Genomic DNA, 23,423 nt, shown 5'->3' with positions numbered 1-23,423 from the left:
TTCGTAATTGTGGAGGTCCTCACCAAAAAGTTACAATGCTAATATTGCACAAAAAATCCTTTGAATGCAAATCTGTTATGTTTAATGTATTCTATCGAAATCTTAATTAAAGTTGCCACAAAACGTGACCAATCCTGTGTTAAACCAATATGAAATCATTAAATCGCACCAAAACGTATTAATTTTACAAGTGAGAATTCCTGGTTACTTAAAATCATTTATAATGGAAATGTAACGTTTTGTTGAGGACCTCCACAATTATGCTTTAAGTATTGGGAGTATACAAAATTTTGGCAATGCCTAAACACTCTCGGGAGACGAATTGATCCAGAACTGAGAGGATGGTCGCTGTATCGTATCGATTACCCTGAATTGTTTGCGTACTTTTATTCGGATTTATTCAACCAAGATATTTAATCTGAGAATCATCAATCTTTATTTATCAAATTAAGTGGTCAGGGTATTAAGTCATCAAAACAAACGAACTGTAAGCTATCTTACATATATAATGGTCAAGATAACATGCTATCAAGCTACATTGTTATTAATATCCGGTGACTAAAATCTAATTTACCATATATTTTCAACTAAGAGATGGATTGAAAAATGCAGGTTTGATCACCAACCTCTGATTTTTATTATTGTTTTTTTCTGTTTTTTGCGATTTTTTTCTACTTAAAACCCAGTATTTGTCAAGTAAGTCAATTTAATTTTCCCTAAATACAGGTAACAATTTACGTAATAGATTTTTTTCTTAAAATACCATTTTTGCATTAAAAAAATAAGTTTTCCTTTGAAATAGTTATATGGTTTTCAAAAGAAAAGTTATCGAAAGGTAAGGAGTTAAAAAATTAAGTTGCATACCCACACGAAGATTAAATTTAAATGGCATTATTTTTGTTTATCACAAATCATGTATTTAAAATAAAAAATTAAAACTAAAATGTTAAATAAATAAAAATTATGAAATATTATTTTTTTCCGCCTTTTTTATATGTTATTTTGTTTTATATTAAGTGTATACTCACATATACTCGTATAATGCAATGAAATGTTACACAATACACAGTAGTAAGTACATTTTAAAAAACTTGGATATGGATTATCTTATCTCATTATTATAAATCTATAACAACCTACTATATATTATATAGATACCAAATAGCAGGTGGACACTGAAATTTTAAATATATTATCATATCAGTATGAAGCAACATGTCTCTAGTAGTACAATATTTTTTTTGCTTTGTGTTAGTAATCGGGCTATCAAAGGTAAATCATAATTTTATAAATATGTATATATGTATTCATAAATACGTATATTTACATTCATGTATTGTTTCATATTGTATGTACTCAACATAAATGTTATTTTTCAAATGACATTATATTTATTATATTAACTAAGACTTTGTATTTATTTCCTTAAAGTATATCTTCCAAACCAAAAATATATGAATCTTGTAAAGTGAGTTAAAAATATATTTTCATTTTTACATCACAGAAACCTTGTTGTGCTTGAAGCCTGTTACATTGTTAGTCTTTGATCCTTATTCTCCGTTGGAACTTATATAAAATGCCTATTTCTTGGAATCAATTATTTTGATATTTTGACGATGTTTGTTTGTGTTTTCTTGCTCCACTATTTGTTTTTTTTTTAATCTGTTTTTTTCGACAATCTTATTCAGGTTTTAAATGTTTTTCTCTCTATTTATTGAATACGTGTATGTATATAATTTTACACATTCAAACACAGAAAACATTTTTTTTTTACTCTTGACAGTGAATGAATTAACCATCAAACTTTTTTTGATTTTTTATTGACTTATTACTTTTTACAATACATAATTATATTTTTTGATGAACGCCTAAATGAGCAGAATCCGTCACGAGACGTTCATTTACATATATCAAGAAATCCCAAATGATACATTGTAATAGAAAAACTAACTACATAAATAAGTACACCTGAGGACGATGAGAAATTGACAAGTACATAGCTTATATTAATAAAAGACACATGCAACAATAAGTTAGTTAGTTGGCTGACTTTATTTAGGTGGGGTGACTAACTTTGATTTGCTGACTGAAAGTTTGATGTTTGCGTAAAAACTCCTATGGAGTTATTTTTTCGATTAAATAATTATTAATAAAAAACAAATACCTTAAACATTTTGTCCAATTTATTACATAATTAAAGATAATACTTTTTTGGTGCCCTGCTCATAAATACAAGGGTAAGGGATTCTTACACATTTACTTTAGTGTTTTCGAATATACATTATGTGGGAGAAAAAAAGAAGGTAGAGCAGCGTTGTTTAGATATTTGATACACATTGTGTTTAACACTTCATATTCATTACCAGCCAAGGGTGCGCATTCCATATAGGCAGAAAAGCAGTGCCTATCTTAACTTACCCCTGTGACTAACCCTACCTTACTAAGTAGTACCTGGCTTACCTTACTATCCACCTCTTCTACCTACCCTAGTAAGTAGTAGGAAAAAAAAAAGAATAAAAAACTTATTCTACCAGCTTATTTTACTACCTACCTTTACTGCCTATCTTAATTAATTTTCTGTGCACGCCACTGATTACCAGGTGCACAATATAAAAATTATTTTTTATTATTATTATCTTGATTCGAAAAGCTTATAGTATTAAAACAGAAATATATTAACTAAAAACATATGTTACAATTTTGTTAAAATTGATAATAATATAATAAGTCACATGTTAGATAAGGACTGGATTCTACATATGTGTGTAGACTTGGACACCGAACAAAAATAGTAATACTCTAGTTTCAGTTAAGTATTAATTTGTTCTTGTTCTTGATGTTCTTGTTTCTAGGGAAGCCGATTTCCTGAAGATGCTAGGAAAGAGAGCAGTAAGTGTTACTACCATTATTTATGTCAAATTTCACTATAATTACGTAAAACTCATATATGCTCCTTCCAAATTAAGCTAAGTAACTCCTATGAATTTCAAACATAAAATTAAACCACTATTTAGCCGTATATTAGTACTAACTTAGTGAGAGGTTTTAAAAGCTATGCGTGTTCTAAGCAAATTAAGAGTTAGAGTTATTTTTATCAGAATAAATATCTATTTAAGCTATTGTTATTTATGTTGAAATTATAAGAAAGTCTGATGATATCGTTAACGACGAACCCTGATGGCTGGTCAAATAAAATAAAAGTGAAAAAAGTATACAATCTTTGTTCTATTATATGTATAATTATTAAAAAAATAACACATGGGCATGGCCTTTGTATGGGTATGCAATATACACAATAGTATAAAGTTACCATATTCAAACCAGAAAAAAGGTGGAATAACAAGAAAAACAGAAACAAAAAATAGGTAAGAAAAGCATGTTCCCAAAAGACAAAAACTAAAAATTTAAGACATTCCAAAGAAAGAGCGAATGTAAGAAATCGTAAAAAAAATAGAAATTTCTGTTTAAACACAAGTAAAAAAAAACAATTATTTTAAATTCATGCACCGGACTACTCATCGGACAAATGCCAGTGACCTCCTACTACAATCCGTAGAGTGGTAAATCGATAAGACAGTTGATTAATGAATTTTTATTTTGTATATTATTTCATTTTAATGACCTGATAATGGAATGATTATTCCGAAACCGGTAGTCACGAATTAGCGTTTTTTTTAAATTATTTCAGTTATATTACACAAAGTGACCGACGAATGATAAGGAGAGTGATTGATTAGTGAATCAATCATTTCATCAGCTTAACAACTCATCTACAAGAAGAAATCACTTTCATTCATCCGACATACTCGTACCCAATGAATAAACAAATTCTTTGAAGAAATGAGTATCATTTGTATTTGTCACATCAGGTCGTATTATCGAGGGATGGCCAGCAGAACCAAACCGGTTCCCTCATCAGGTCCACCTTCGCATGGTGACTACTACTGGAGGCCTCAATGCCTGCGGGGGATCTCTCATCCACCCCCAATGGGTGCTCACGGCAGCTCATTGCCTCACAAAGTAAGTATATATTCACCTCAAAGTCCTATCCGTACTTATTCCAACACTTTATTTTATTTTTTATTTTAATTTTGTTTTGTATATACCAATATTTCTTAAATCCTTTTATGACATGTCGCTCACTAAATCAAAATACTTGATTTTTCAGGAGATCGTTTTTTAAGTTTGAAAATATGATACAATGTATTAAAAATAAATATCAAGCAACTTACTGAACTTTTTACTGTGCAACACATCTTTTTAGGTAAAACCTGAATGTTTTTTTTTCATTGGAAAAATATTTAGTATATTTAAAAAAAATAATTAAACAATACATTTTCTTAAAAATGCAAAAACATCACTTTCTGCCCTGGGATATAGTAAATTTTCTGTGCATTCCGAAAACATGCACAACTGAAAATTGACGATTTTTGATTTATGACGTTCTTGAAAGGAGTGAGAGATATGTTTCATTGCTTTCTGCATCATTTTAAAACAACTTATGACTGTCGAAAAAAATATGCAGAACCCATCGAAACACGTGAGAGATCCCCCTCTCATCCACCCCCAATGGGTGCTCACGGCAGCTCACAGCCTCACTAAGTAAGTCTTTGCCACCTCTAGAATGTTCAATCATAACATATGAATTCTTCATGATTGCAAAAAACATTACTCCTGAACAAGGAACTCAATTTCTGTATTGTCATGGGAAATTTCTTTTTCTTTTTTACCTCATCACTAAGGATCGCGACCTACCGGCAACCTCAGGTTTGTTATTTCTTTCAATCCTTCCTTGTCTAGAGTCTTCTTCTGATCTTTTCCATTTCCAGACCCTCTCCATCCTTTCTAACTATCACGAGACTCACTAGATTAGCGTCTCCTGTACCGCAAACATCAGGGAGGTGTAATTATATTGTAGCAAGAAACAAGCGCCAGCGTTTGCCTAATTCTTTCAGGTATACGACGTACTAATCATGCTATCTTTTGCATACAGGTACCTGACGGACATCTATCTCTTTTTTTGTAATATTTTTGTTTTGTTCATCCCTCTAATAAACGCTTACTGCGTACGAAAATTGATAGTAATCGGTTCGTGCTAAAGAAAACCCGGTTTGTGTTTTTAAGCTTTTACGTCCGTTCGTTTATTGTGATACATACAACTTATTATAAACAGTGGTTTGACTCCTCCTTTGCAAATACGGGGACTTGTTTTTTTGAGTCAATTTTTTTATTTCCATATAATAATTTGTGGAGGCTTAGTAACAAAAATAATAATATAAATAAAATGTTTTATGTCTTATAAAAAAATACTCCTATTCTTCGTCTCGATATAAGATCACTTATACTTACACTTATTCACAGAAATTAAATGAAAATTCATATCATGGCATCCATATAACAACATTAAAAAATTAAAAAATATTAGTATTTTACCACATTTTCCACCTTTTTTGACAATTTTAATAAAAAAAGTAAGCAAGATTTCTACAAGCATTTTAAATACCTCAGAAATTCATGTAAATCAAGGGAAAAAATCTCATTCTTGTCCATATTTCACATAAAGAATTGTGTTCGTTTTGTTCTCTAGTAAATCTGTTGTGATGGTTCGTCTTGGTGCACTTAATGTAACTATGCCAGGATTAATTTTGGAATCAAGGAACTTTTTCATCCACCCTGAATACAATCCTCTCACTGTAAACAATGATCTAGGATTGGTTAACCTTGAGAGAAGAGTGGAACCTTCAGGTGATCTTTTGAATATATTTTATCGTAACAAATATTCCGTTTCTTTCTGTCAAATCACAATAAAATAACTTGATTATTTTTATTTGATTTTACTTTAATTACGCTTATTGATTTATTAAAATGTTTCAAATATATATTATTCTTAAGAAACTTACATTGTAATATACATTTTTAGCAACCATAAGACCAATTCGTCTTCCTGGAAATGATGCTTTAAATGTGACATTTGCTGGAGAAATTGCGACAGTCAGCGGATACGGATTGACCACAGATAGTAAGTTCTAGGTTTACTAAGTTTAATAAAAGTACTTCGAGATTGTCCATGATCAATTTTTCAGAAAAATCTTCTCAGTTGTTTCTGCATCCATGTGATGTTATTTTTTCATTAATGTGTTCGTGGATAGTGATTTACTGCACCAAAAATATCCTATACGCATAGTTACACCCGTTGTACATACAGAATATCAGTAAAATAAAATATTTCCTAAAGCTCTCTCCGCTTGATCTATTCTACATATTTTGTATAATATTTGTTGGTGTGAAAAACTAGATGTTTAAGGGAAAATATTACTTTAAATAAAAATAAAATAAAAAAGTAATATAAACAAAACTTATCAAATAGCTTTGTTTTTATTTATTTTTATATATTTTTTATTTATCTCTCAAAAAACCAATGTTTGATGTTTGATTATTTTCAGAGGGTAACGTATCAGAGGTCTTGAGATTCGTCAATTTGACCATCATTGAAAATTCAGTATGCATTTTGGATTACGGTGAAGAAGTAATTATTGAGTCGACTATATGCGCAGTAGGTATCCAAAGCACTGCCCAAAGCACGTGCAATGTAAGTCTTTACATCACATATATAATTTTGATATTACTCTGAAGGTCTTCTGTATCTGTGGTATTTAAAAATGAAATTTTTGCTTTCAACAGGGTGACAGTGGTGGACCCCTGATCCATTATGATAATGCCGGGGTGCCAACCCTTATCGGAGTAGTCAGTTTCGTCAGCGACGAAGGGTGTGATGCCGATCGTCCTTCGGGATACGTCAGACCGCAGTTCTTCCTTGACTGGATCAATGATAGCATCCAAAATCGAAGCCAATAAGGACTCACACTTATTGCTTATTGTACACAACAAATTTATTTTATGTGTGATGAAAATAAAATTTAAAGAACATTATTTGTTTTCTTAATACAATACAAATACAAATATTTTAATTGAATATTATATTACTTTTTGACATCTCATCAAAGATGAAGAAGAATATGGAAGTCTGGGCATCTACGGGGCTTACAACCGTCATAGGCTGGTTTAAGTGATCACTTTACACACGTGTAACATTCACCAATTCTACCCATTATTGACAACCACACTACTCAAATTCTTGGATGTTCTATATATATGAACCAATTTAGAAACCTTGTTCATGAATCACTAGAACTTCACTAGAGACATCTATTAGTGAGATGTAAAGAAGCTTTTTATTAAGCAGAAACTCTTATATTAAAAATAACACAATATGGATGTTCAATAATGAGGGGAATGCTCATTATTTAAAGTTGAACAATGTTGAAGGAACAAGTAGATAAAGTGATCACTTAAGCCAATTTAACGCCAGGTCGGTCGTAGGCCTGAGATGCTCAGACTTTCATCTTCTTTCATATAAAAATGATAGATGCTTCGTATCAAGATGAGACACATAAAATGTATTGATATATCATTCGTAAGATGATTAATCCAGTGTATGATACATATATAATACATAATAAAACACTGTTAATTATAAATCCTAGTACTTAAAATCCTTTCAGTGTGATAAAATGTCATAATTAGCACTACAAGAAAAAAATACTAATATAAACGATTATCCGAAATTCTTGGTATCAATAATATTATTTTCAAATCATTCAATGATTGAGGTTTAATTTTAATTTTAGGATTATATGGAAGATGTTTGTATTACATTATCAAATTCGTTCAAAATAATTATTATAAAAAGTGTAAATCGTTGGTAAAAAGTGTAATATTTATTATAAAAAGTGTAAACCGATGGCAGAGAAGACCTGCAGGCGTTGGTGACAAAAGTGTATAATGTGTGCAAGGAAAGCGATTTATTGATGAATGTTAGCAAATCCAAGATTATGGTTTTTGAAAGAGAAGAATGCAGACCTGAATGTGAAATATTGGTAAACGGAGAGATTTTGGAACAGGTAGATGATTTCGTGTATTTGGGTAGTATGTTTTCTAGGGATGGAAAGATTGATAAAGACATAGAAAGGACAGTGAATGCTGGGAACAAAGTGAATGGTGCACTGAAATCAGTCATAGCAAATAAAAACCTATCAGCGGAAGCTAAACTGGCAGTGCACAACGGAGTCCTGGTTCCAACTCTAATGTATGGAAGTGAAACATGGAGTTGGCAAAAGAAGGATGAAAGTAGACTGAATGCAGTCGAAATGCGATCTCTCAGAAGAATGTGCGACAAAACGATGTATGATAGATGTACGAATAGTGAAATAAGGAAGGAATGCAAAGCTGAGATAAGCATTATCGATAAAATTAAGAAAGGTGTGTTGAGATGGTTTGGACATGTAGAACGAATGAGTGAGGAAAGAACGGTAAAACAAATTTATGAGGCGAATGGTCGCGGGAAAAGAAGCAGAGGAAGACCGAGAAAAACATGGCACGATCAGGTATACCAAATACTTGAAAGTGGTCAGGTTAGGAGTCGTAACAATCGGCGGGTATGTATGAGGAGATGCATGATCGTGGAAGAGGCGAAGAATGTTTGCAAGGACAGAGTGGTGTGGCGCTCTATTCTCTCTGCCTACCCCTGCGGGGAAGCGGCGTGATGGTTAGTTAGTTAGTTAGTTAGTAAATCGTTGGTAATAGTTTTTATCATCAATGCTTTGAAATAAAATTTTCTGTTATTTTTTAAAGCGACGACCAATAAGCAAATTTTATACAAGCTTCTGATTTGTGTTTCAAGTTGAATCAACAAGTCGTCATAAACAAATATGTACTCCGAACGGGACTGGCCTGAACTGAAGTGTTCAAACGGGTCAACTCATTTATTCTACCTATATTTAATGAGATTGAGTTGTTATACCCGAAAAATAAGTGAATTGCGAAAGATGACGTTTGCAACCGTTTCATAAAACGTTACAACCAAGAGCGATTCACAAAACAGTAAAAACTTCTTAAAGCGCCCAATAAAACAGTTTTATAAAATTATTTAAAAACCTTTTCGTATTTTTTTACAACACTAATCTTATATCGCTCACTCCTTTCAAGAACGTCATAAATCAAAAATCGTCAATTTTCAGCTGTGCACGTTTTCAGAATGCCCAGAAAATTTACTATATCTCAGCAAAAGCGGCATATTTTTAACTTAATATTTAACCGCTACAGAGCAGAAAGTATTGTTTTTTCATTTTGAAGAAAATGTATTGTTTAATTAATTTTTTCAATAAACTAAATATTTTTCAAATGGAGAAAAAAACTTCAGATTTTACCTAAAAAGATCTGTTGCACAGTAAAAAGTTCAGTAAGTGGCTTGATATATATTTTTAATACATTGTATTATATTTTTAAACTTTAAAAACGTTCTCCTGAAAAATCAAGTATTTTGATTTATGACGTTCTTGAAAGGAGTGAGCGATATCATGGGGACAGATTAATATATCGTAGTCGTACACGCCGTCGTGTCCGCCTCCGTAGTGTAATGGTCAGCACGCTCGGCTATCGTTCTGGAGGTCCCAGGTTCGATTCCCAAGGGGAGCAAAATAAATATCAGTGATTTTTTCACCGTCATATTTATTGAATATTACCCTGGACTGGTACCTGAAGCGGAGGGCTGATCACCTTTCCTTCATGTGTAAACGATCAAGATAACACTGCATTTATATGACGCAGTGCCCTATGCACCATTGGGGTGCGGATAAGGGTTTTATTATTATTATTATTAATCGTACACGAGAAAGTGACCAACTAACAAAAAGTAAAATGTTCAGGAGGGCCATTTAAGTCACTTTTGCTGGGCAAGAAAATAAGCATCAATGTAGTTAATCGTTTTTAAGAAGTCAATTTAAATATTATACTTTCAAGTTTAAAATCCTTTGGGATTTTTTTAAGGTCAATATTAAGCTAGTAAGATATCAAATAGCCAATTATCACGTTTTTGAAAAAAAAAGCACTTGGTTCTGCTATGTGGAAGCGAAACGTGGACTATCGGGCAGGTAGAACGGGGGGGAGGGTTGGAGGCGTTTGGGATGTGGTGCTACAGGCGCATGTTGGGGATTCATTAGTCAGAACATTTAGGGAACAAAGAGGTTTTAAGCAGGGCTGGGGAGTCTAGATGCTTGCTGAATAAAGCAGCGAACTGGATAGGCCATAATTTAAGACGCCCAGGTCCGCTGCTGGAAGGCATGCGCGAAGGCACAAACTACAGAGGACTAACCCGCTTAACCTACATGGACCAAATTATCTCCGACATGCGTAGCGAGTACGCCGACTTGAAGAGACGAGCGGAGGATAGAGGCGGGTGGAGACTGACCATGAAAGAAGCAAAACAATCGTCACAACGATTAAAGAAGAAAATCTTAAATCAATGGATATATTACATAACTCTAGATTTATTTACACGAAGCCTTTCTCGAAATGTAAAATTTAAAAATAAATAATTTTAATATATCGCGAATGTAGTAGGCAAGTATTATATTTGTTCGACTTGAAACACAATCGTGTACATACTTGAGAAAATAATACGAGCTAGTGATAATGTCAATTTGAAGTTTGTTTTTTATAATTTAGATTTCAATTTATTTTTTCATCAGCAAAATAATAAACCCACTTGAAATTATTTTGGGGAAATACCACATTACGTATGTATTTCATTAATTAAGATTAAGAATGGATATCTTATCATAGTAAACTCGTGTGTTTAAATTTCAAAATTACATATTACGATTCACAGTAAAAGATTTATGAAATATTTTATCAGTCATCTTTCAACATGACTGTAGTCAAGTATCTTGGTTTTTTATTGTTTGCAATCGGTTTAGTTAAGGTAAGACTTATTTTTAAATTCATAATGTTACTCATTTTACACATATTGCTTTTTTTTGTTTAGCATAGTAATCATATTTAATTATTTCATTGTGGAAATTTTTATTCAAAATAATATGTTTTATAGATGTATGATTATTTAATAACTGAGACTAAAATTACAATATTCGTTTTGTGAACAATATGTAATAATTATAATATGTTTTTTTTTAAACACACACATTCCTTTATCATAAGATGTATATATAATATAGTAAGATAAAGGAATGTGTGTTTTTTTCTAGGAATGTAGTTCCAGGTTTAAAATATGTAGGAAAGAAGTTTTACCCTTAATCATTTTTTATCTTTACGAAAAACTAATACATACTTTACTTATTTTTCTAAAAACTAATTTTTATTATCGTCGATAATACGTCCATGTTTAAAAAAATTATTTTTCTCTTTATTTATTAAAATATGTGTTTTAGGCTAATTTGGACTTCAGTTTTCCAGAAGACATATTGGATGGAAGTAAAAGTAAGTATGATATAATATTAAAAAAAAATATTGTTTGATAAAAATATCAAAGTCAATTTAATTAAACGTCACAGCTCTGACTACGACAATATTAATTAAAACCAGCATATGACGGTCGTAAGCCCCGTAAATGCCTAGATTTCCATATTCTTCTTCATCTATGTTGAGATGTCAATAAATAATAATCGAATAATCCTATAATCGAAGATAATCCATATTTGTGAACAAGTATTTAGACACACTTATTTCTTGTAAATTAACAACACAATAAGTTAAATTCTCTTCTTTTGCTGAAATGTAGCACATAAAATATGATAAAAACCATTTGTCATTCAGATAATTGATTAATCCTGTGAGAAATAAATTCTTCTTCTTCTCCGTCTTATTCCTCATTGCTGAGGGTTGTGACCCTTGCAGAAGCAATGACTCTTCTCCAGTTATCCCTTGACTGTGCTGCACGTAGCGCTCCAGCCACTGAGGCGCCTGCTGCTGCCTTAATTTGATCGATCCATCGTGTGGGATCTTCCTCTCCCTCTCTTTCCAGGCTACCGTTCACAACTAGTCGTTCCAGGCTATCCTCGTTGCCACGCGCAATGTGTCCAAAGAACTAGAGAATCTGATAGGTACAGACATTGGCCAGAGTCAAGCTATCCAAGCGTAGTTCCTGGCGAATGGACTCATTGGTGCGTCTAGCTGTCCATGGAATTCGGAGCTTGCGCCTCCAACACCACATTTCGAAGGCATCAATTTTTCTCCTTTTGCTGCTTTTATGGTCCGTGTTTCAGCAGCATAGAGAAAAATGGAGTGGACCAAGCTCCTGACAAGCTTCATCTTGGTGTTGTTACTCACACCCCAGTCTTTCCAAATTTTGTCTAGCTTAGACATGGCACTTTTGGCGATGGCAATACGACGTCTAATCTCTCCTTCACAAGTTCCTTCATTGCTGATTTGAGATCCAAGGACGTGGAACTCGTTGAGAAATAAGTATGTATCTACGTTTATACATTTCGACATCTCAACAGATATGGAGAAGAATATCGAAGTCTGGGTATTAACTCACATTTTCGGTACTTCTAGATATATTGACCAACCTCCTTTGAGATGTCGAAATGTAAAAATTACTCCCACCCATATTTGTGAACAAATCTTTTGAGATGTCAAAATGTAAAAATAAGTAATAATAATAAATAACTAATGAAAATATAATAACTAATGATAATAAGTGGAGAAAACCCAGATTTTTTAACGAGTATTTGGACACACTAAAAATGTTGTGACATCTACATTTATCTTCCGATTGACAGATCGCATAATTGATGGCTGGCCAGCAGCTGATAATCAGTTTCCTCACCAAGTACATCTCCGCCTGATCACTCCAACTGGAGGAGCCAACGCCTGCGGAGGATCCCTCATCCATCCTCAGTGGATACTCACGGCTGCTCATTGCCTCGTACAGTAAGATTACATTCAAATACATATGAGATTTGCTGAGTTTATGCGAATTCACAATAAAGTAAAGTTCGATTGCCAGTTATCGTTAAGATACAAAACGGGCGAGCGAACAACGCGATATATATATATATATATATATATATATATATATATATATATATATATATATATATATATATATATATATATATATATATATATATATATATATATATATATATATATATATATATATATATATATATATATATATATATATATATATATATTATATATATATATATATACGTTTACACAATATATATATATATATACATATATATTTATATATATCGATATATATTTATATATATATATATATATATATATATATATATATATATATATATATATATATATATATATATATATATAAATATATATATTTACATACACAGTGAAACGTCTTATAACGAGCATCTTACTCGCTAAGCGAGGTAAAATAACAACTAAGTATTTAGTTTATTCAGACTGGGTCCAGTATGATGATGAAACCTGGTCACCGGTCAAATAAAATAAATTATTTATTGTAACTGCAGACAGTTGGTAGAATTCCATATTGAATTGTTGGGTAATATATCCAAAATAAAACAAGGTTTTTGTTGGATTGAATTCTACATTTATTTATGTATATCTTAATACGTGACGCGTTTCGCCTTCTTAGGACATTATCAAACACTCGAGTGTTTGATAATGTCCTAAGAAGGCGAAACGCGTCACGTATTAAGATATACATAAATAAATGTAGAATTCAATCCAACAAAAACCTTGTTTTATTTTGGAAATATAACCCAACAATTAAATAAAATAAATGTGGAAAAAACTATATAGTTGTTATTTTATTTCGTAAATTGCAGTTCCACCAAGAAATATCAGTACGAAACATAAATATAATAATTGTGTATATTACCAGGAAAACGTTGGTTATAGTACGCCTTGGTGGAGTCAACATCACAACTCCTGGTTTACTTTTGGAATCCCGGGACTTCTTTGTACACCCTCAATACAACCCATCCACTCTTAACAATGACCTTGGGTTAATAAACTTAGGAAGAACGGTGCAATCGTCAGGTATATTATGGAAATAATTTTTCGTCGATTTCTAATTATTATTTTAATTTTTTGGTTGTTTATGACACACTTATTTAATTTGCAGAAAATATCAGACCTATCCGTCTTCCTGGGAAAGATGCTCTTAACGTGACATTCGCTGGTGAAGTCGCCACAGCTATTGGTTGGGGTCGTACAACTAACAGTAAGAGCATTGAAACTTCAAGGGTAATTATAAATAAGACAGGGAAAACTCATCCAAGATTTAACATATCCTGGTACATCAAAACTTCAGTACAAAACATAGATATTGCTACTCTTCTTTACTTCTTTTAGTTTTCAAACTTTTTATACAGAATTTATATGCATTGGCAGATTTATTGCTATAAATAAATATCTTCCAACCAACCAATAACAGACGATCGATAGTGGTCAAGTTTTGTACCTTATGCACCCGATTTAGATAAGTGGGCAGCTAGTGCTTGTACATAAAGGTGAGAGATAAAACTATTTAAAAAATAAGTAATTGTACTTTAAATTAAGTAATTATAATGAAATTTACGATAAAGAATTGCAAAGAATGAAATATCAGACATGGAGTTAAAGGAAGATAGGGAGAAAATCCTCCAAAAAGGGAGAAATAATATTATTACGGTTCCTAAGTTAGTTAGTAAGCTTTGAAACTCTCTCGATATACGTCGATCTAAAACTTATTGATAGGTTGATATTGACCCATATTCAAATACACCTTTTTGAAGTCAACTCCGTAATTTACCCCAAATTATTCAATCTTCATTAAATTTATTTTTTGTTTCTAAAACTGTTTCTTTTTAGCTTCTTGTCACGTCGTTTTTTTAGAAAAAAAGATATTCCGTTCACTGTTGAGTGTAGTTTATCAATATTTTCCTAGGTGTAATAATTGTCATAAGTTTCCAACAGTAAAACCCACCCCTGAAATAAGAATGATGTAATTTATGTATATCATTCCTTTTCTTTTCAGCTGGACCAGTATCAGAAACACTAAACTTTGTCAATTTGACAATAATTGAGAACTCACGATGTGTTACTGATTACAATCCAAGTACTATTATCGAATCTACCATTTGCGCTGTTGGCATTCAAAATACCACTCAAAGCACATGCAACGTAAGTAAAACTGAGTATTCAGTAAATTTAAGTACTTACATATAAGAGCCATCACACTCGCAACATTTAAAAAAAATTAAAATAGTCTCCAAGAAGTTTAAGCCTCGAGCTTTGACCATTGAAGACGACCAGTGAAGGACCATCAATACAATTGACAACGACATCGGAAGATGGAGATATTGTTGAGTTAGTGAGTTACAAAAGGTAAGAGAATATCGAAGACAGAAAGAATACTTAACTTAAAGATTTAACTCGAGACGAACCCAGAATTTTTTACTAGGTAGCGGAAACATTTTGAACATCAAAAATTAACCCTTTTTACAGTAAAATAATATGTACATTTTTATATTTAGACTGTCTATCAAACGATTGCGGATGGATGAGTTCGATGAATCAATTTTTCATGCCTCGTGTTTTACATTCTGGCAAAACTTTAATTACAATATTTTAAACTAAGTAACTAACCATCACGCCGCTTCACCGCAGGGGTAGGCAGAGAGAATAGAGCGCCACACCACTCTATCTTTGCAAACATTCCACGTTCATGCATCTCATCATACACACCCGCCAATTGTTTCGACTCCTAACCTGACCGCTTTCAAGTATTTAGCATACCCGATAGTGCCAAGTTTTTCTCGGTCTTCCTCTGCTCCTTTTTCCAATTACATTCGCCTCATAAATTTGTTTTACCGTTTTTTCCTTACTCATTCGTTCTACATGTCCAAACCATCTCAACACACCTCTCTTAATTTTATCGAAAATGCTTGTCTCAGCTTTGCATTCCTTCCTTAATTCACTATTCGAACATCTCTCATACATCGTTTTTTCGCGCATTCTTCTGAGAGATCGCATTTCAACTGCATCCAGTCTACTTTCATCCTTCTTTTGCCAACTCCATGTTTCACTTCCATACATAAGAGTCGGAACCAGGACTCCGTTATGTACTGCCAGTTTAGCTTTCGCTGATAGGTTTTTATTTGCTATTACAATATTTTGGTGATCTATTTTTCTCAGGGTGATAGTGGTGGCTCTCTCATCCACTACGGAGAAGATGGAATTCCTACTCTTATCGGTGTCGTCAGTTTCGTCAGCTCCAGGGGATGTGACTCTGGACGTGCGTCAGGGTACGTCAGACCCCAGTTCTTCCTCGACTGGATCAATGAAAGCATTGAAAATACAATCGAATAACCACATCTCAAACACTTTTTTTTAAAACGGAATCCGTTCAGACCACTGTCAAATGTTTCAAAGCTGGAAGAATATTCCTTGTTGGGTAATATATACAAAATAAAACAAGGTTTGTTGGATTGAATTCTACATTTATTTATGTATATGTTAATACGTGACGCGATTCTTCTTCCTAGGACATTATCAAACAGATAGAGGGTTGATTAAATTCTATATTTATTTTTGTATATGTTAATACGTGACGCGTATCGTCTTCTTAGAACATTATCAAGAAGACGAAACGCGTCACGTATTAACATATACACAAATAAATGTAGAATTCAATCCAACAAACCTTGTTTATTTTGGATATATTACCCAACAATTCAATATGGAATGCTACCAACTGTCTGCAGTTACAATAAATAGGAATATTCCTTAATTTAAAATATATCCTTAAAAATAGTAAAAAAAATTCGACAATTCAGGTTTAATCTGAATTTAAAGATTATCATTTGGTCGTAACTCTCATCCTCTGATATTTAAATGTTTGTACATATTATATAATCAAATTAATACAAAAATTAAATAATAAATATGTGAATTGTTGGTAATAGTTTTAATTACATTCTCTGTTATCTATTTTTTAAAGGGCAAATATTATGTAAGTTTCTGATTCCGATTTCAAGTCGAGTCAACAAGTCTTTTAGAATAAATACGTGCTCATAGTTCCTTCCATTTTGTTGTCGGTGAAGGTAAGACGGTAAACACTAACATGGACCAAAGGCAAATTAAAAGAATGGATAAATGATCATGAGTGTAAAATTTTAAAATGTTTTTTTTTTTATGTAAAAACACGTGTGTATTTTTCGTGTGTGTTAAATGCGTTAGCGTGTATAGCTACCGTGCTGGAGGTCCTAGGTTCGATTCCCAGGGGGGAATTAACACTCTCATATTTATTTACTTTTACCCTGGACTGGTCCCTGAAGCCCAGAAGTGATCACCCTGCCTTCATGTAAGTAACGATCAAGATAACACTGCGTCAATAAGTTGCAGTGCCCTATGCACCATTGGGTGGGGATAAGGGTTAGTAGTAATAGTAGTAGATGCACAAATAATAATAAAAAAATATGTAAAATGATCTCCTCCGACATATAAGAGACATAAGGTGGCTTGGTGGGTCTCTGCAAAAAATAATTAATTATGAATATGAATTTATAAATGCATATTTATATAATATTTGTATACCTACGCATGTATTCAACAAACAATTGATCTTTAAAAAAATAAACCTAAATAAACACGAAGAATTTACAACTTCCTAGTTCGGAAAGAGATTTCATTTGTCGCTGCCTCGTGAGGTTCAATTTGTTGCATGTGTTTACAAAAATGAACACGCAACTACATGAGCGATTAACATTTGCATTAATCAACACGATTATAATATTGTAGATTGTAGCTCTCGGGTATTGGGAGATACGGATCTAACAGTACCGGAGAACTTACTTCCTCGTGAACAGAAATCACCTTGGAGATCTGAAACGCCGCCACGCTGGACACGATCAAACACCTACAACCTACACGGCTCGGCTGTCCAAAATCAAAACACAGTAAGGGACATGAGACAAATTGTACAAGAAAGCCAAAAAACGTGTTCATCACCCTAAGAAAACTATTAGAGTGAGCTTAATGAAAGTTAATTTATAACATTTTGAGTGTGTCCAAATACTTGTTCACAAAATCTGGATTATCTCCAATTACAGGAGTTATTTTCATATTATTTTTTGACATCTCATAAAATATTTTTTATCTCACCAATAGGTGGCTCTAGTGAAGTTCTAGTGATTCAAGAACAATGTTTCAAAATTGTTTCATATATATACAGAACTTCCATGAATTTGAGTTTGTGTAGTTGTCAATAATGGGTAGAATTGGTGAATGTTACACGTGTGTAAAGTGATCACTTAAACCAGCCTATGACGGTCGTCAGCCCCGTAAATGCCAAGACTTCCATATTCTTCTTCATCTTTCATGAGATGTCAAAAAATTAATGAATGTTAGCTCAAAAGATACAGTATATTTATTTAATATAAACATATTCTTTCATCTTTACAATTAAAAGCTACGCAGTGATTACTGTAGTTTTGTTTGTTTTGTTAGGTTGAAATAGGGAAATTTTACAATTTTATTACATTGACAATAAAACACACTAAGGGACAGACACTTATTAAGTTTTAATTTTGGCGTTGTGACTAACTTGGTATTTAAATTGTATTTTAGTAGACTTTTGATTACCAAAGTGTACTACTACGTTTTTTAGAATCGTTATCTTAGGATTTAGCTATATTAAGAATTTTGCCTCAGCAGGTTATGGGGGTACGTCTACTTAGTCCAAAAATGTAAAAAAACGATTTTAAAAAAATGTCCCTTACTGCGTTTACTTTGTTTAGACAGCCGTACAGGTCCACTCACAAAAGTCCGAGATGCTCTCTTACAAAACTTCGTGCACTTAACAATAAATTACATGCTTAACAAATGCGTTTTTCGAACCGCTATAACAGGTTAATGACGATGATTTAATGCAAACAGTGTTTATTTCGATTTCATTCATTGATTTCATTTAGAATCATTCATTTTTTAATTCAAAACTTCAATTTTTAAATTCATAAATTTCATTAATGCAGACTTCTATTGCTATTCAACAAATCCGTTTACTTATAATATAAATTTAAAAAATGGAATAACCCGCAAAGCCTCTATTTTTAAAGCCTTGTCTGCACGTAGGAAAGCAAAATTAAGAAAGGTAAATGTGGAAAATACATCACACATACCCAGACCAATTGAAAATAAAATATCACGTTTAGATTCGGCACTTTGTGGTAAAATCCATCAATTTTTAATTTAAGTTTTACTTAGCACATAAATACCACTATTTCTTAAAATCTATTGTGATACGTCTTTCGATGCACTCCGCATCATTTTCAAACACCGTATACGATCACTTAAACCAGCCTATGACAGTCGTAAGCCCCGTAAATGCCTAGACTTTCTTCTTAATCTATGTTGAGATGTCAAAAAAACAATTTAAAAATAACTCCTAATTGGAGATAATTCATATTTGTGAATAGGTATTTGAACACACTCACAATGTTGTAAACTGTATACGGTGTTTGAAATGATGCGAAATGCATCGAAATACGTGTCACAGTAGATTTTAAGAAATATATGTATGAACTAAGTAAAACTTAAATATAAAATGTTTACTTCACTTTATAAATTTTATATACTTATTTTGATTCATATTTTAAATATTAAAATTATACATTGATTTTTAGGGTCAAAAACACATAAAAACAAAATTGTTACTTTTGTTTGGCATTATAACTTTCGTTTGAAAATGCCATAACTAGGATAAACAATTGTCACAATACTAATTTTTACGTGTTTTTTTTCACAATTAATACATACATAACACTACCATGAAAATTAAATGGACTGAGCGTCCTTATAAAGCTATACAATTTTATATTTTCATTTAACTTCAAAGGAAACATCTCTCTTTTAGATTACATAAGTAATCTCTTCAGCCAGCTAAATGTTAGGTCATAAGCCTTGGGATGCTAAGACCATTTTCTTCCATATGAAAAAAAATGATGACCATCAGTAAGGAGAATAAAAATAAACAAATTGATAACTGTACCGTTTACGTTGATTTTGAGTATGAAGGGTACAGCGTAATGATACTTTGCAAGAAAAATCACAATTTTGAATGGATGAAGGTAAGATAAAGCCTCTAATAAATCTCAATATTTTATTATAACTTTTCATTACAAAGTAAAACTTACTTAAATTATCTCCAATTAGCAGTTATTTTTAAATTGTTTTTTTGACATCTCAACATGGATTAAGAAGAAAGTCTAGGCATTTACGGGGCTAACGACTGTCATAGGTTGGTTTAAGTGATCGTATACGGTGTTTGAAAATGATGCGGAATGCATCGAAACAATAGGTTTGAAGAAATAGTGATATTTATGTGCAAAGTAAAACTTAAATTAATTGATGGATTTTACCACAAAGTGATTTACCACAAAGGATTTTACCACAAAGATTTTACAGATAATATAAGTAAAATACGGATTCATCTTGACATTGATTTAAATTAGGCAATGATGCTTAATATTCATCTTATGATACAAAACATCATGGTTATATTGGGTAGGTACCTACATATCTTTCCGTTGTGACAAAATCAATAGGACACATCCACGTACACTTTGTCAAAGGATTTGTGTGGGTGTCCTTTATAAGTTCAATGCCAAATAAAACCCATCACATTTATCCCGCTGATCAATAACAGGAATATGAAAATAGCACATTACCAGGTGAGTATTACATCAAAATATAAACAGCAACTGCGCAAAGCGTGTAAGGTATTTCAAGTACCACCCCCCACAAATGTAAAAAGTGTGAAAATTTTAGAATGAAAACTTACTGCTTCATATGAATTTTTATAAAGAATATTTTATCAACGAAAACAAATTACAAAAGAGCTTTATAAAATTTTTTATTTTTTAAAAATATCATTATTTGCTTAGCCATCTGGAATGGGAAAACACTAGAATGAGTAGCTAATTTAACATAAATATAATTAAGTGCATGGGTAGACCCCTACGAACCAGAATCAAGGAAACGTATTAAAATGGCTGGAGATGAGATAATGATTAAAAATTTGAGACCTATACAATGATACTATGTAATCGATAATTTAAAAAAATTATATCTCAACGAAGATGAATAAGACTATGGAAGTCTGGGTATTTACAGGACTGAACTGTCATAGATTGATTTAAGTGACCACAATATAAACGCGTAATAATTAGCATTCTACCCATGAATGACAATTGCACTACTCAAATATTTGAATTTATACTTCAACTGACACCTTCTTTCACATGCTAGTTCTCAAACCTTATATGGTTGATAAGTTTTTTTTAATTATCAGATCTTTATGAAATTGATGTAAGATTAACCTGGAATTATTTTACATACGCTTGAAAACGTCTTTTTTTTCAACTGATATTTTAACCAGTTATTCATAGACATTTACTGGATTTAAACGAATATTCGGTTACTAATCGTTGTTTTTTTTTAGAGTTCTTTTATGACTTTTATTTTGCATCGTGTTATTTCGAAATCGCATTTATAAATACGTGTAAAAAGAAAGTTTAGTGTACTATTACTGTACATATATAAATTGATTTTCATTTTATCCAATATATAATACATATTTACACGAGTAAGTTCACGTAACGTTGGCAATCACTATGACGACGGTCTCCCAATCCCGAACTGTTTCAGACAGGTCTTTGATATTTTCTTACCCGCCTACACGCGAATGGCTTCTTTTCGTTTTCGTTTTCGTTTTTATTATTTTATATTTGTATTTTGGCTTTAAACAGGATAAAAAATACATTAATATTTCACATATGAATTTCAGAGGTATTTTTTTATTTTTTATTTTTTGTGTATGTATGTATGACGAGATGCATGAATGTGGAAGAAGCGAAGAATGTTTGTAAAGACAGGGTGGTATGGCGTTCTATTCTCTCTACCTACCCCTGCGGGGAAGCGGCGTGGTGATAAGTTAGTTAGTATTTATTGTCAATTTCAAAGTCTATGGATATTCACAGTATTTTGAGTGTGTCCAAATACTTGATCACAAATCTGTTTTTTTCTCAACTTTTTTTTTTATATATAATATATTTTCGACATATCGATAAAGATAAATTTGGAAGTCTGGGCATTTATAGAGCTTACAAACTGGCATTAGTTCGTTAAATATGTGTCTATGCATATTTTATATGTAAATTTAATATTTAAAAAGAAGGACTATTTATGTGTTTTAACCCTTATATTTTTTAAACAAATATCCTTTTGTTTTCAGTAAAGCTTTCATTAGCTTCAGTTCAATTAATGTTAACCGTTGTTTAGATTTATAATACGATTTTAACTAAGTATTTTTCTATATATAACATGGCGTATAAACAAATTAATTGTGAAGCAAAATACTTTTTAACTTCAGTATGCATACTTCAGGGGAAAGCATATTGTCTTCAATTGAACATTATTATTATTGAAATAACACAAGCACCACACATCTTCTTGAAGGTGCGATACTGTCAAGGTATAGAATAATAATGGCCATTACCCATTTTTAAAAAAAGGACAACTCCCAAGATGGCAGCAATACTGCTGCAAACAGCCTTAAGAGGTAAAGGAACTGTGTTTTTATGGATCATGATTTTATCAAGCTGCAGGATCGTATAAGGGATTACATAAGGCATATCAAGGACTATTACATTCCAAATGGTTTTATAAAGCTTCTCGAGGGAAAAGATTATTTCTCCAGAGAAATAATAAGTCGCATTGTAAAAGTACATTTAATTAAAGCAAGTATTCGAATAAAAACGCAACTAGTAATAAGTACATCATATTCGTAACTAATGTATCAATTAATTTAAAAATTAAAAAAAAAGTATATTTGTATTACTGAATGATTTAAAAATCAACATCCCCATGGTAAAATTATAAAAGCATTGATCATTTATTAATCAATTTTAAAAGTAATTTGTATGTTTTTATTATAATTGAAATATATTTATATCATACGTGTTCCAACTGTGATCACATAATACACGGGTGTTACATCATTCTGCCCATTTTTGAACAATTATATTGCATCAATTTTTTAAAGACAAATGTACTGATGTTAAATTCCTTTCGTATGTTGACTGTAATTTTGATAGATTTGAAATTTTGGGCAGATGGTGGCGCTTTCACTAAATTTTAAGTTTGTCAAATACACAAACCTAAAATTTAGACTTAGCTTCATATACGGTGTTTGAAAATGTTACCGAATGCATTGAAATGCGTGTCTGCCTCCGTAGTGTAATGGTCAGCATGCTCGGCTACCGTCCTGGAGGTCCCAGGTTCGATGAGTTACCAGGGGGGGTCAAATAAATATCAGTAATTTTTTCACTTCAATATTTATTTAATATCACCCTATAATGGTACCTGAAGCGGACGACTGATCACTTTTCCTTCACGTGTTAACGACCAAGATAACACTGCGTTTATATGGTGCAGTCCCCTATACACCATTGGGGTGCGGATAAGGGTTTAAAAAAAATATTTAAAAAAAATGGATAGATAATTACCACAGAGTGACTGCCGAA

The 23,423-nt window shown here is 31.9% G+C and overlaps 1 protein-coding gene across 1 annotated transcript; it reads left to right on the top strand.

The window, feature by feature from the left end:
- The first annotated feature begins 606 nt into the window (after positions 1-606).
- LOC148303379 (transmembrane protease serine 9-like) lies at positions 607-16,209 on the top strand. The gene is made up of 12 exons (XM_088269985.1): positions 607-612; positions 2,853-2,889; positions 3,870-4,020; positions 5,588-5,745; positions 5,921-6,019; positions 6,444-6,589; positions 6,682-6,832; positions 12,639-12,789; positions 13,739-13,896; positions 13,982-14,089; positions 14,882-15,021; positions 16,036-16,209. Exons 1-12 carry the CDS (start codon positions 607-609, stop codon positions 16,207-16,209), a joined length of 1,479 nt encoding a protein of 492 aa, XP_088126111.1.
- The last annotated feature ends 7,214 nt before the right edge of the window (positions 16,210-23,423 follow it).

This window comes from Brachycentrus maculatus, unplaced genomic scaffold (assembly GCF_059751285.1).
Source record: "Brachycentrus maculatus isolate JH-2025_06_01 unplaced genomic scaffold, ASM5975128v1 h1tg000370l, whole genome shotgun sequence".
NCBI lineage: Eukaryota > Metazoa > Arthropoda > Insecta > Trichoptera > Brachycentridae > Brachycentrus > Brachycentrus maculatus.
This window is presented reverse-complemented; position numbering and strand designations above follow the sequence as displayed.

Bases quoted from the DNA above. Each gene is read 5' to 3' on its own strand.
- LOC148303379 (XM_088269985.1), top strand. The intron at 12,790-13,738 runs GTAAGATTACAT...GTATATTACCAG, and splicing joins GCTGCTCATTGCCTCGTACA to GAAAACGTTGGTTATAGTAC. The intron at 13,897-13,981 runs GTATATTATGGA...TTTAATTTGCAG, and splicing joins AAGAACGGTGCAATCGTCAG to AAAATATCAGACCTATCCGT.